At 35.4% G+C, this 13,782-nt stretch overlaps 3 protein-coding genes across 6 annotated transcripts; 2 read left to right on the top strand and 1 right to left on the bottom strand.

Moving 5' to 3' along the window:
* Window positions 1–1,472: 1,472 nt before the first annotated feature.
* LOC110684854 lies at window positions 1,473–5,595 on the bottom strand. 4 transcript variants are annotated; one of them, XM_021861296.1, is made up of 4 exons: window positions 5,132–5,595; window positions 4,403–4,514; window positions 2,427–2,685; window positions 1,473–2,094 (listed from the first exon to the last, which is right to left on the bottom strand). In XM_021861296.1, exons 2-4 carry the CDS (start codon window positions 4,419–4,421, stop codon window positions 2,058–2,060), a joined length of 315 nt encoding a protein of 104 aa, XP_021716988.1. In that variant the 5' UTR covers window positions 4,422–4,514; window positions 5,132–5,595; the 3' UTR covers window positions 1,473–2,057. The 4 variants fall into 4 exon arrangements, with proteins under 4 accessions (XP_021716988.1, XP_021716989.1, XP_021716990.1 ...); XM_021861297.1 differs by having other exon boundaries at window positions 4,403–4,508; XM_021861298.1 differs by having other exon boundaries at window positions 4,403–4,492.
* Window positions 5,596–5,861: 266 nt separating this feature from the next.
* Window positions 5,862–7,159, top strand: LOC110684755 (disease resistance protein At4g27190-like). Its single transcript, XM_021861190.1, has 2 exons — window positions 5,862–5,877; window positions 6,825–7,159. The coding sequence occupies exons 1-2, from the start codon at window positions 5,862–5,864 to the stop codon at window positions 7,157–7,159; spliced, it is 351 nt and encodes a 116-aa protein (XP_021716882.1).
* A 40-nt stretch (window positions 7,160–7,199) lies between these two features.
* On the top strand, window positions 7,200–12,799 carry LOC110684754 (disease resistance protein At4g27190-like). The gene is made up of 9 exons (XM_021861188.1): window positions 7,200–7,779; window positions 8,542–8,957; window positions 9,094–9,414; window positions 9,559–9,747; window positions 9,868–10,017; window positions 10,211–10,268; window positions 10,854–10,921; window positions 11,022–11,080; window positions 12,706–12,799. Exons 1-9 carry the CDS (start codon window positions 7,200–7,202, stop codon window positions 12,797–12,799), a joined length of 1,935 nt encoding a protein of 644 aa, XP_021716880.1.
* Window positions 12,800–13,782: the final 983 nt, after the last annotated feature.

Here is a 13,782-nt window from a genome sequence, read left to right as displayed (position 1 = left end):
AGACTTGTGGTGTTTTGAAATCATCGGGAAGAAGGGATCAACTACAATGAAACATTTGCTCCGGTGGCAAAAATATCTACTGTACGTACTTTCTTAGCAGTTGAAGTGATTAAAAACTGGGATGTACATTAAATGGATGTACATAATGCTTTCTTGCACGACGATTTAGTGGAGGAGATTTATATGTAAGTACCACCAGGAATTCAAAAAGGCAACTCAAATAAAGTCTGCAAGATGAAGAAATCCTTATACGGATTGAAGCAAGCTCCTAGATGTTGGTTTGAAAAATTGTCCACAGCTTTGAAGAAATATGGATTTAAACAGTCATACTCCGACTATTCCTTATTCACTCTTTCGAAGGGTGGAATGCAGTTGAGTGTCTTGATTTATGTGAGATTATTGTAGGAAATAATATATTTGTATTGGAAAGTTTTAAAGCATACTTGAGTGAATGTTTTAAAATGAAAGATTTGGGAGCCTTGAAATATTTTTTGGGGCTAGAAGTGGCACGTAGTAAACATGGTTTCTATGTGTCAACGTAAGTATGCTTTGGATATTATTTCTGAGACAGGGTTACTAGGAGCAAAGCCGGTAGACTTTTCGATGGAGCAAAATCATAAACTTGCTTTAGTAGAGGGGAAGGAGTTTGCAGATGGTGAACAATATAGGCGGTTGATTGGTCGTTTGATATACTTGGCAGTCACAAGGCCGGATTTGGCTTATCCGGTGCATATTTTGTCACAATTTATGCAATGTCCAACAGAGGCACATTAAGAGTAGTAAGATATTTGAAGAAATGTCCGGATCAAGGCATCCTACTGAGGTCTGATAGTAGTTTCCGGTTGGAAGGATGGTGACTTGGATTGGGCAAGTTGTCCTTTCACTAGGTGAAAATACGAATTCCCCACCGGTTCAAACCCCCCATTTCGCACCGGTTTTGAACCGATCCGGATTTGGGGGGTGCTAAAACCCCATAGATTTCGCACCGGTTCAAAACCGGTGGGAAAAATGACTTTTCGCACCGGTTCTAGTGGAGAACCGGTGGCAAAAACTGAACTTTTCGCACCGATTTTTACTTAGAACCGGTGCCAAAAATGCCCAAAAAAAAATAATTTTTTCTTTTTTTTTTTTTTTTTTTTTTGCATTTTTTTCACTTAAATTGATATATAAACACTAACATATACATAAAGTTACAAACTTCTAATACTCCAAAAACCTGTTCTAATGAAGAATATAAACAGCAAACATCGAACTAAACAGCTAAAACTAAGCAGCTCAACAGGCTACAAAAATAACAAAACACAGCGCAATACCAAAGCGGCAGAGCAAGCACATCAACTCAGCATCACAGCACCCTAGAAACCAGCAACACAGCACTGCAAAAGGAAGCAGACAGCAACACAGCAGACACAACACTGTAGCAGAAACAACAGCTCACAGCAACACAGACAGGAAAACCAACCCTGCAGTAATCAAGATAAAAGAACCAGCATCTAATAGCTGAACAGGACAACCAGCTGAGCAGACACAGCCAGACAGCTAACATCAACAGAACAGAAACAGCTATACAGGAGCATTGATCTCTGTATTAGAAGATTTATATTCAACCAAACTAATATTCAGCACCTTCGGTGCCATTTCCTTCAGCACCTTCGGTGCCATTTCCAGAACATCACTAATATTCAGCTATGTACATTTTGGTTTACAAGCTACGAAGATTGAGATTTGACCTTTTTGATCATCTACATCTGCTTTTACTGATTGTAGTAAAAAGCAGTTCTCATTCTCTTTTCTAGTATGGAGACGAAGTATGAAAATCAAACAGCATTTGATAAGCAAGGATATCAATTTGGGAATTGAATTCTGATCCTCCAGAAAATTCAAGTGCTGACCTGTTGTTTTTAATGAGGAGTTTAATCAGACACATTGAAGCGATGTTTTACTGTCGATTCCTTTATGCATCCTTGTTTGAACAGCTTTCACAGCAGCCACTCGCGCAGCATTAGCTGCTCTATTAGCAGTTGCTACAACTTTGTTCACCCTGTTATCTACTGATTTCACCTTATATGCTCTTTCAGATGCTTGCCTTGCTTTCTGCATACAAAATAAGTGCATTCAGATACTGATGGTTACATTTTCCCAAGTTTCATCTCCTCATATTAAGAATATGGCCCAATATTACTAAAAACCTTATATTATAGTTACTTTTGTAGTTCTCTTCTAATTAATCAATCTTTATTAGTGGGAAAGTCAATCACATACCATTCATTAATCTCGGACATATTAATTAAGTATATGTGACTACTATACCTAGACGAAGGGAGTATAATTAGACTGCAATAGCACTTGTCTGTGCTAAACAATAGACACCAAGACTAAAAAAATCAACAATATTTTCATATAATGGAGAAGTAGAGCGTTCTTACCTGGATAGCAATGGAAACTTTGCAAGGGTAAGCTGAAAAAAGGGAGTCAGGCAGTTGAGTTTGACAGCTAGCCTTGACAAGAAGCCCATTTTGCCAGTAACCAGATTGAGCTTCCCATTTTCTGAAAGTGTAAACACCAAGCCCATGCCTTCTGCCCTCATGCTAGGACCCCTCATATTGGTGTCCATTGCCAAATTTGTAAACTCCAAAACCATGCATCTTATCAGCAAAGTATTCACCAGCATACAAATCTCCGTTTCTGCAAAATGAGTACGAATATCATGGGCTTAGCCTTTTGCTGGGATTAAAAAGCCACACTAAATCATTGAAGTTCACAGCATCTAAGGTTTGTTCAATGATATCTTTTCTGACAATTATATAGAACAATAGTGAAGAGTGTATCATTTATCCAGTGACTCTTATTAACAAACAGGTAGTACAAATAGAAGTCATTTAGTGAGTATCAGCATAACGTATATAAGTTCCAATGTTGTTAACTAAAATAACTCACAGCAAAAAAATTAATGCATGGTTAAACATGATGCAAACAAGACCATGATATGTTCTACTGTCAAGTGTTAACTCCACATATACAGCCAAACCAAGGAAATACTCCCTCACTTGCTAGTTAGCAAAAGACCAATAAAGAAATGTAGTTAAAGGATTACTAAAGAAGAAACACTTTTCTTAGAAGGCTCATACAACAACTAGCTTGTCTTTACAATTATAGATTATGAATTTAGTAGCTTACTTAAGGAAAAAATGCAACAGAGAAGTTGATAACAACTACCCTTAAATTTTATAAATCTGCTTCACTAACCAAATCATCCAGACAATGCAAGTAGTTAAAACATAAATCAGACAAATTTGTTTTATATTGATTCATCATTTCAACCTAAAATACTCAGCCCCAATGTTACAACACCCGACACAATGCGCATTAACATCAAACACTTCCTTTTCTTTTTGGAAAAAGAAAAAAAAAAAGGTGCTTAAACCTCATCAAAACACTCAAGCCTTAACACCTCAAAGAGGCTCCTAGTCTCCTACCACTAACCATGGCAAGGTAGGATGCATTGGATACACGGTTATGCTTGACCTCACTTGTATAATAACCGATAAATTTCACCTTGATAAACATAATGCATATATACTCCTTTACAATAAGCAAGCATATGATAAGCTAATTGATTTACTCTATTATAGTCCAATCCAAACCCAAATAATAGTAAACTAATAATGGACATAAACACCAACAAACAACAACGTAACACATGAAACTTCAAACTACACAAAAAATACCACAAAACATTAAGCAACATAATAACAATTCTAAAACCAATCAAAATATTAATAAAACTAATTCAACCAAAAATTACCTATATTGATAATAACCAAATCCATGCTTAACACCCCACTTGAATTCACCAACATACTTACTACCATCTTGAGAAGAGTAAATCCCACAACCATGAGATTGACCATTAGACCATTCACCTTGATAAACATCCCCTGTAAAAAACCTATAAATCCCAATTTCATGCCTTAATCCATTCCTATATTGATCCCTATATCTACTCCCTTTTGCCCATGTTTCAACTCCATAACCATCATACTTCCCATCATACTTCACATGCTCCTAATCTCTTTCTTTAAAATCCATTGAGATGTAATAAAGGACTTATCTGTAATTATATATATATATATATATAAAAAAAAAAAAGATTAATACAGAACCTTAGAGCTCAGGTTATTCCAAATAGACGAAAACAGAAAAGGTGTTTCAATAAACAGTAGACCCAAGAAATCCAATTTTTCATTTTAAGAATCTCGGAACTCAACTCACAAATAAAAACCCATACAAACAACATGAAGCTTAATCGACTGATAACAAACAAAGAAATTTCGCCTAAACAAATGGCAGAAAAATCAGCAAATTAATTTAAATTCGAAAACATATATTCAATTATTCATACCTGAATTCATAAGCACCATTAAAGTGCGTTTCAGAGTACCTCAAAAACAAATCCCTCCTCCTCCGGCCCGTTGTCTATGTGATGATGGTTCTGAAGAATCCAAATTCTGAAACTATAATATCAATAATTGCTTCAATTGCAACTTTAAATCATCAACAACATAAAAATTCAACCCAAAAAAAGATAAATCACTCAAGTTCAACACAAAAAAACAAAAAAAAAAAAAAAAAAAAAATCCAAAAAAACCCCAAAAAAATCGAAAACCAATCAAACAAATAAACCCAAAAAATCGAACACAAATCGATCAAATAAACCCCGTTAAACGAAACGATTTCGCACAAATACACCCACAAAGATTCAACCCAAAAAATTCGAAAACACATCAAACATATCGAAAACAACAGGATCATATATGCAAAAATCCACGACAATCAAACAATTAAACCCCAAAAGTTTGAAACTAAATCGAGAAAATAAAAAAATCGAAAACCAATCGAACAAATAAACCCAAAAAATCGAACACAAATCGATCAAATAAACCCCATTAAAAACGAAACGATTTCGCACAGAAATACAATCACAAAGATTCAACCCAAAAAAATCGAAAACACATCGAACATATTGAAAACAACAGGAACATAAAACTGCTTCAACCAAAAGAAATTGAAAAAATAAATTTCAAATTAAACAAAACCCTAAAAGCCCAACTAAAAAAAATTAAGAGCGTACCTAAAGCTGCTTCATGGAGGAGGAGAGAGAGCTAAGAAGGCACTTCAATGGAGGATTCAGATCGCACTTCAATCGTTCGCCACTTGCTTTAACTCGAACAAGATTCGAACGAAAATCGAAGACCTCACACGAAGATGAGAGCAGAACGAGATGGTAACGAAAGAGGAAGGAGAGATGAGAGCAGAACGAAAGATGAGAGAGAATGAGACATGAGAGAGAACGAGAGCAGGGTAGAACCAGAGATGAGAGCGAAGGAGAGCAAAACCAGGGAGAGTGAAATAAAGAAGCGGATTAGAGAGATATAGTAGCCCGGTATTTTTTTTTAATTTCGCACCGGTTTGAACCGGTGCTAAAACACTATTTCGCACCGGTTTGGACTGAACCGGTGTTAAATCCCTTCCCCCTTTTTATTTTTATTTTTTTAATATTTCGTAATTAGCACCGATTTGAACCGGTGCGAAAAAATTGATTTCGCACCGGTTTTAGGAACCGGTGTAATAAACCGGTGCGAAAAGTATTATTCCCCAATCCCGCCCATTTCTTTTCCCACTGGTTTTCCAGAACCGGTGCGAAAAGTGCGCTGCGTAATTCATTTTTTCTACTAGTGTTTGACTCGTAGATCGTTGACTGGTTGGTTCGTATTACTTGGGATGTCTCCTGTGTCCTGTCCTAGAAGACTAAGAAGCAACACATAGTTTCTACAAGCTCCACCGAGGCAGAGTATAGGTCAATGGCAGGGTTGACATGTGAGTTGAAATGGTTGAAACAATTACTTCGAGCTTTGGGTGTGGAATATAAGCAAGGCATGAACATGTATTGTGATAATCAATCAACACTCCATATTTCTAATAATCCGGTGTCCCATGAGAGGACAAAACATATAGAAGTAGAATGTCATCTTATTTGAGATGCTCTTAAAGAAGGTGTGATAAAGCCATCATATGTTTCCACGAAAATTCAATTGGCGGATATTTTTACAAAAGCCTTGGAAAAGGCGCAATTCGAGTTTTTTCTTGACAAGATGGGCATTCGAGATCGACATGCTCCATCTTGAGGGGAGATGTTAAGATAATAATTAGGTATATTGTATAATATCTTTAGATTTCCTAGTTATGTTAATATTCTATCTTATTCCTAATCTTGTTAGGGTTAAGAATATCTCTTGTAACTATATATATTCTTCACTTGTGAATGAGAATGTCAAACCGTTCAATCTAATTTGACATTTTACGCCATTATTGCTACTTGCTACTTTGCTAGCATCAGTCATTAGAAAATCTGACATAACTAACACTACTTTGCTAGCATCAGTCCCTTAAGTCCTTTTTTACTTCCTTCTAGATTTTCCTTAACACTAAAAAATATTTAAGGAAGAAAAACAATGAAGAGTACTCACCTGAAATCTAATGACACATAACTTACACATCGCCTAAGAGCACATACATGCTAAATGACAATTATCCTTTCAAGAAAATACATGCTCAATATAAGTATTTAATGCTATCTCCTTCACATTCTCCCTTGATATTTATTACAATTATATTTCAATGTTCACTCTTTATCACATAGAAAAAAGTATATAGTAAGAAATAAACATTATTTTCTTCCGTTTTCATTATTAACAGCCTGTGAGGACTGGGCCATAAAGCTAGTTAGAACTTAAGCTGTATGCATACTGTGTTTGACAACGCAGGTAAAACAACTTTGGTAAAAGAAATTGCCAATAAAGGAGCAAAACACATGTTTGATGAAATTGTGATGGTGGAGATTTCAGAGGTCCCTAGTATGGAACGCATTCAAAATCAGATTGCAGAGCAACTTGGTCTGCATTTTGACGTGGACAGTGTAGAGCAGAGGGCACGGCGTCTGTATAACAAAATGATTATGGTGAAGTCTAAGGAAGGACGACGTGCAGATGATAAAAGGAGTAAGATACTGATAATCTTGGACAACATTTGGGAGAAACTTGATTTGAGTAAAGTGGGGATTCCTAAATCAGATGAAAACACAGAAAAAATTTTGCTGTAAGATTTTGGTGACAACCAGGAAGAAAAATGTGTGTGAAGTTATGGGAGTATCATTGGCTAACATATTCGAAGTGCACCTACTAGATGAAAAGGAAGCAAGGCAACTTTTCAGAACGCGAGTTGGTGAAAAAATCAACAATGGTGGGGAAGTTCAAGAAGAGATGGAGAAGAGATTATTGAAGAAGTGTGGAGGATTGCCTCTTGCTATTGTGGCATTAGCTGATGTGATAAAGCATCAAGAGTTGTATATGTGGGAACATTTTGCAATTGAACTAGAAAAACCTTTAACAAGTCAAGGCACAATTAGTGGTGTACACAGTCACACCTACTCCATTCTAGAAACGAGTTACAAGCTTATGAAAAGTGAAGCGAAAAAGAGGTTCTTCTTGCTTGCTTGTTTGTTTCCTTTTGGGTCAAGTATAAAAGTGCAAGAGATGATGAGATATGGCATTGGATTGGGCTTGTTTCAATATGTCAACAACCTTACTGAAGCCATGGAGCTAGCCAACACATGGGTTGATGAGCTAAAATCTTCATCTTTGCTATTAGAAGATGATGACAAAGATTGTGTAAAAATTCATGATGTCGTTCGTGCATCTACTATATCATTGGCAGAAAAAGGTATGTCAAGGCTTTAACTTTTCGTAAGCAGAGCTGCTGAAGTTTAGTTAAACTTATAGGGTAATATAATACCTACTATGCCAAAATGCTAATTACAGTCACATACTTCTGCCTTTTTTACAGTTGATCCATTTTGACTTGGTACATTTGCCAATGCGTAAAAAGTTGATAATTTGAAGATGTGCAGACAAATCCACTGTCATTTGACATAATAACATTTGCTTTTATTAGTAAAAAATGGTAAAAGTTAGCCATGTAAATAGTACAAAAACTCAACATAGAGCAACTAAAAAACCTGAAAAAGTATAAAACAAATACAGATTAAGAACTATTTCTCTTAGGTTCTTTTACCACATAAAGATATATAACTTATCTTTTTATAAAGAAAAAAAAAAAAAAATCAACTCTGCTCATCTTTTTTGATGATGAGATAAACATACTTCCTATTTCCTGAAATAGTCTTGACACTTATCATTGACAGAGTTTTAAGAAATAAGGAGTAACTTATTTGGTCATTAATTACTATTAGTTTAATGAAAATATAAATGTGATAATGTTACTTGGATATTTCCTTATATAAAGGGAGAGTGCAACTCATATATAGTGCCTTAGTTTGATTGGTCCTAAATGTATAATTTCAAACTTTAAATTTAAAAAGTGGTGGATCATAGTCTTAATATCTACAGTATATATGTATATTTGAATTTGATTTGATTGCTGCAAGAAAACCGACTTTATGTACATGTATGCAATGAAATGTAGGCGGGGACATGTTCTTGATAGAAGCCTTTCCTAGATGGTTGTGGCAGGACACTTGCAAAAAGTACTATGCCATATCGTTAATGTCTGGCACTGATAACTCTCGTCTAAATGGATTCAATTCCGACAAGCTTCAAATTCTGATATTAGATGAGAGCAAGCCTCGATATGAGGTTCCTGATAGTTTATTTGAAGGGATGACAAATCTGAAGATTTTAGTGTTGAGAGGAATGACATTTAAACCAAACCTACCAATATCTATAGCAAACTTGAAGAGAAGTCTTAGAACGTTGGTCTTGGAGTACTGCAAGTTGGGAAATATTGGTGGAATCGGTGAGCTGACAAACCTTCTTGTTCTTAGTTTGCGTGGATCAAGGTTCAAGGAGTTACCTGCAAAGACAATGAGGAACCTTTGCAACGTTTGTTTGTTGGATTTGACTATTTGAGTTATGCTGCAGTGACACAAAAATACCAGTCAAAGTTCTATGTACTCTCTCGCAGTTGGAAGGACTCTACACGTATTGTAGTTAAATTGATTGGGCTGATAATATGCAGGAAACTGTAGGTTCAGGGGGGTTACCTACTGATCATTCTGATGATGATCTTGATAGTGGAAAGAGTGATGTCAATAAAAAAGATGCACGTTCTAGCATTGATGAGTTGAGTGATTGGAGGTACATGAAAGTCATTGAGATTCAAGTCGAAGATCCTCAGAAGTTGCCTCATGACGGAAGATTTGTCAAAAATTTGGACCAGTTTCGTGTATTTGTTGTTAACTTCAATTATTCAACCTACGAGCCTGATAACTTAATCAAGTTATCATCGCTTCAGATTTCACCAGGAACATCGGAGCTGTCTTCTGTTAATGATCTAACAGTATGCAGTCTTTATTATAGTGGCTGAATCGGTGAATCTAAAGTCAGCTGTAGAAAACACTTGCCTAAAGGCATTGCTACAGAAAACTGTCTTCTTATATTTAGAGAAAACGGGTTGGGTCATTCACGTTATGACTTGGAACAGGTAGACGAACGGGTTGGATTTGGAGTTGGATATAAGGGTGTGAAGCAGCTACTGATTTCTGAATGTCATTCTCTTGTTGATTGTTTTGTACCAACAAGGACAGTGTTACTGAATTTGGAATATCCATCACTCTACCACTTGGATTCTTTGAGGACTATAGTCCGCCATCCACTTCCACATGATAGGATCGTGTTCCCAAAGTTACGACACCTCGAACTTTGTGGCTTGTTCCCGCTAACCTATGCACTGCCGATTCATCTTTTAATTGTAAGAGGCTGTTCAGAGATGAACGTCATTTTTGGGGACTAGGAGAATGAGAATGATCAAGTAATGAATATCTCAAACTATAATCCAGAAACCACCATTGGGGCTCATTGTGTTCATGAGATGCCTTTGCTAAGAGTTTTGCAACTCTCAGGGCTGGAGAAACATGAAAGCATATTAGGAGTGCCAAATCCAGTAGAAGAATATTTCAGCACGCCACACCCTAATCCGACGAAGATGTTTTAAAGCTACAAGGCCTACAAGGTTCCCAAGCTTTGTCTAATAGAAAGGTACGAGGTGTGTGCTTTATTGTTCCTCTTTGTTATTTCCGTCTATTATTTTAGCCTTGTTATACTGTGCTACATTATTGCAGTTCATATTTCAATAGCTGGAGGCAGTGGAATTGAACAATTTAAAAAGCATTCCAACACTATGGGATGTCAGATGTAATGAGAGTTAACTACATTCCAAGCCTTCGAAATTTAAAGGTAATATCTCTTGAGACATGCACGAACTTGGGATGTCTGGGCTCGTTTCCTATAGCTGCTGCTCTTGTGCAACTGAAAAAATTGTCCATAAAGGAGTGTTCTAAAATAACAGAAGTCTAGGAACTGATGATGGGGAAATTATAGTGGATCAATTGTCATTATTTCCAATTTTCCATCCCTTGAAATTCTGTTAATTTTTTGTTGCCCCAAAATGATGTGGTTTATGTCAGGAAATCATAATCGCGTTATTGAATTTCCATCTTTGCAAAGCCTGAATATTTTCGATTGCCCTGAGATGCAATTTTTCTCATCTGGAACTTCCAAAGTGCCCATATCGAGCCAAGTTAGAGTAGATTTTGGTAATTATTCCATGGACGAAATCAGGGACATTAATCCGTTCCTACAGAGGAGTTACCAAAGCCAACACAATCCAAGGTGTGTACTAGTTTGACATAATTTTATGTTTTTATTCATTTTGATTGCTCTTTAAGGTCCAAAGAAAAAAGTTTGATCTGTCTTTTTTTTTTTTTTTTGTCATTGCAGTGAGGGAAACTTGCAAGATTCAGGTGGAAGAGAAGAGATCAGCAAAGGCGAGATCAAAGAGACTGCAAGTTAGTGTTGCATTATAGTGTATATTACGATAAGTGGTTTAGGAACATCTAAACATGTCAAAAGACTTCCATTGTTAGACGACTTTTTTTATTTGTCAAGATATTCTCAAATCTCAGGCACTATGGTAGGAAAGGAGGTGCCCTAGATGTCTTCTTCAGGTAAATTTAAGAAGGTCTGTGATTTGGTCAATGTGTTTCTTAGAAGAAATGATGGTTGCTCTTGATTTTCCAGAGAAATTTGTTATAATAGACTATGATTCTTTTTTGAATCCCTTGATTATTGTTATAACCGGTTGTTGTAACAAGGTTATTGAATAGAAAAATTTTCCCCAATTTTGCAAGATTCTCCACCTATTTAATAGTTGATAATGTGGCAATGTAAGGAGTTGACACACATTATAATGATCAACGGTCCAGATACATTGATACTAAATGCAGATTTAATTTTTTAATGAAGGATAGCTTATTTTTAATCAGATTATAAACTTTCAAATTTGCCCTTGTTTTAACATCCGAACATCCGAACTCTGCAAAATCTTTAGCCTTTCACCCTATTTTTTTTTTTTTTTTTTTTTTTACATGACCTTTTACCCTATTTGAATGAATATATTAAGTTATACCAAGTACAAATTAATGGACAACGTATTTTTCTACAACATAAAGTAGTGGTTTACATAAAAAATCTATGACTATATGTGTATCGAAATCTTAACTATTGTAATTAATTGCAGTGAATCTCTCCACACTACAAAAACAAATACGGAGTATTACCATCAGTAACCTAACCTAATTGCCAAATGTGTTTTCGGGACCCTAATCAATCTATAGGAATTAATTTTCGGGCTTTAACCTACTACCAATTGAAATTTTCGGGGCATTAAGCTTACTACCGGTTGAAATATCCGGTGCTTTATGCTTACTATCGATTGAAATTTCCGGGGATTTAAGCTCACTACCGGTTGAAATTTCCAGGGCTTTAAGCTTACTTCCGACTGAAATTTTCGGGGCTTTATGCTAACTACCGGTTGAAATTTCCGGGGCTTTAAGCTCACTACCGGTTGAAATTTCCAGGGCTTTATGCTTACTATTAGTTGGAATTTTCGGGGGCTTTTATTTTGAAACTTCTATTAACCTTATTATTATTATTATTATTATTATTATTATTATTATTATTATTTGAATAGGGAGGTATTTGATTTCATTAAGGAATTATTCATACAACACTTTCCCAAAAAAAAAAAATAAATAAAAAAAGGAGAAGAAGAAAAAGAAAAGTCATACAACACTTGCAATAATCAAGACTTTTGGTACCTTAAGCTGGGTAGTTGAATTTTTAAGACTCAAATATCTAGCAGTTAGGATTTCCAAGACTTAAATATTCACAAATTGAAATTTTTGAGAATCCATCCAGAGGAAAGAATTCTTCACTAGTTACCTTAGAATCTTTTATTGGTTTAAAATTATGGAATATTATAATTGGAGGACATCGAAGAAGTAAGTTAGAGACTTGGAGGAAAATTAAAACTTGGGGAATTAAATTTGGGGAAAATTAGAACCAAATTTTTAACAATTTTCAAATTATGGTTCACAAAATCTAAAAGCCAAATAATTCGACTGAATTTCCCTTTTTAACCACCACAAAATCATAAATTTCATATTTTCGAAACATTTTCACATCTTTTGAGAATTTTCAAATTTCTCAAGACGATTCAACATTTCTCACGTCTCAACTTTTCCTTCCTCACAAGGTGAAAGTGTAGTTTCGGTTTCAATTGCTCATGTAGATCTTCAGTTGCTCATAGAGGATCAACCGCATCAGACGGCGACGACAAACTAGAAGTTGAAGAAGTTGAAGGAAATGAAGGAGGTCATGAATGAGGCAATCAAGATGGAAGAACAAATTTTTGGTCAAAAGTTGAATAAGTGGTTCTTGTAAAGGCTTAATTAGCTTTCAGTTAGAAAAAATAAATAAAAAAAACCTAACACTAACCAAAAGGGGGATGTTTTTTTGGAAGAAAATTGAGGAAATGTATAATAGTGTTAGAATATTCGAAGAAAGTGCTGACGGGGTTACATGGGAAGATTTGTTGAAAATCAGAGGTATAGAGCAACTTAGAAATCATTGGAGGATCAATTCTTCAGGTTCTAAAGTTTGTGGTTCACATGGTCATGCTGAATCTAGAAGAGCAACTGGTCAAAATGATGAAGATGCATGCTTTCGACAAAACAAAGGTAGCATTGATGTCAAAACCTTTCAAGACAAGCATGTTTGGGATATTCTAATAGATTATGATGCATGGAAGCCAAGTGAAGAGATTGTTCAGAAATGCACGCAAGCAAATGAATTCCGCTCTAGGAAGTGACTCAAAGAGATCACGTATCAATGAAGGTGACAACTACTCATCTTCATCAAACCCAAAAACACCAACCAATGGTTATATTGGTTGTTTTTGCCTCCCTTCTAGCGGTGAATCTAACCAAAACAAAGCAAAGAGCAAGATGGAAAACATGCCACATGGAGCATAGCAGCAATGGTTGGAAACTGCTGAGAACATGAACATTATAAAGCAATCTGAAAATCAAATGGAACTTACAAGATAACAACTAGAAAGGGAAAAGGAAGCAAAGGAAATATGGAGTGTTTAAACATTTCGATTCAAAACCAAACTTATCATCAGAAGATCAAAAGTTAAGGAATAATTTGTTGAAGAAGTCATTCCCATCAAATTAATGCATTAGTATTGTAGTTGTAAACTTGATTCTAAAATATTGTCTTTTATGCTTTAAGGTCTGCTTTTTTAGTTTTATAATTTTAAAGTAATGTTGATTTTGGGTATTAATGATTGTTATATTGAAATGTC

Source organism: Chenopodium quinoa, unplaced genomic scaffold (genome assembly GCF_001683475.1).
Source record: "Chenopodium quinoa cultivar QQ74 unplaced genomic scaffold, ASM168347v1, whole genome shotgun sequence".
NCBI classification, from domain to species: Eukaryota; Viridiplantae; Streptophyta; class Magnoliopsida; order Caryophyllales; family Amaranthaceae; genus Chenopodium; species Chenopodium quinoa.
Note: the sequence above shows the minus strand (reverse complement) of the source record. Positions and strands in the feature narration are given on the sequence as shown.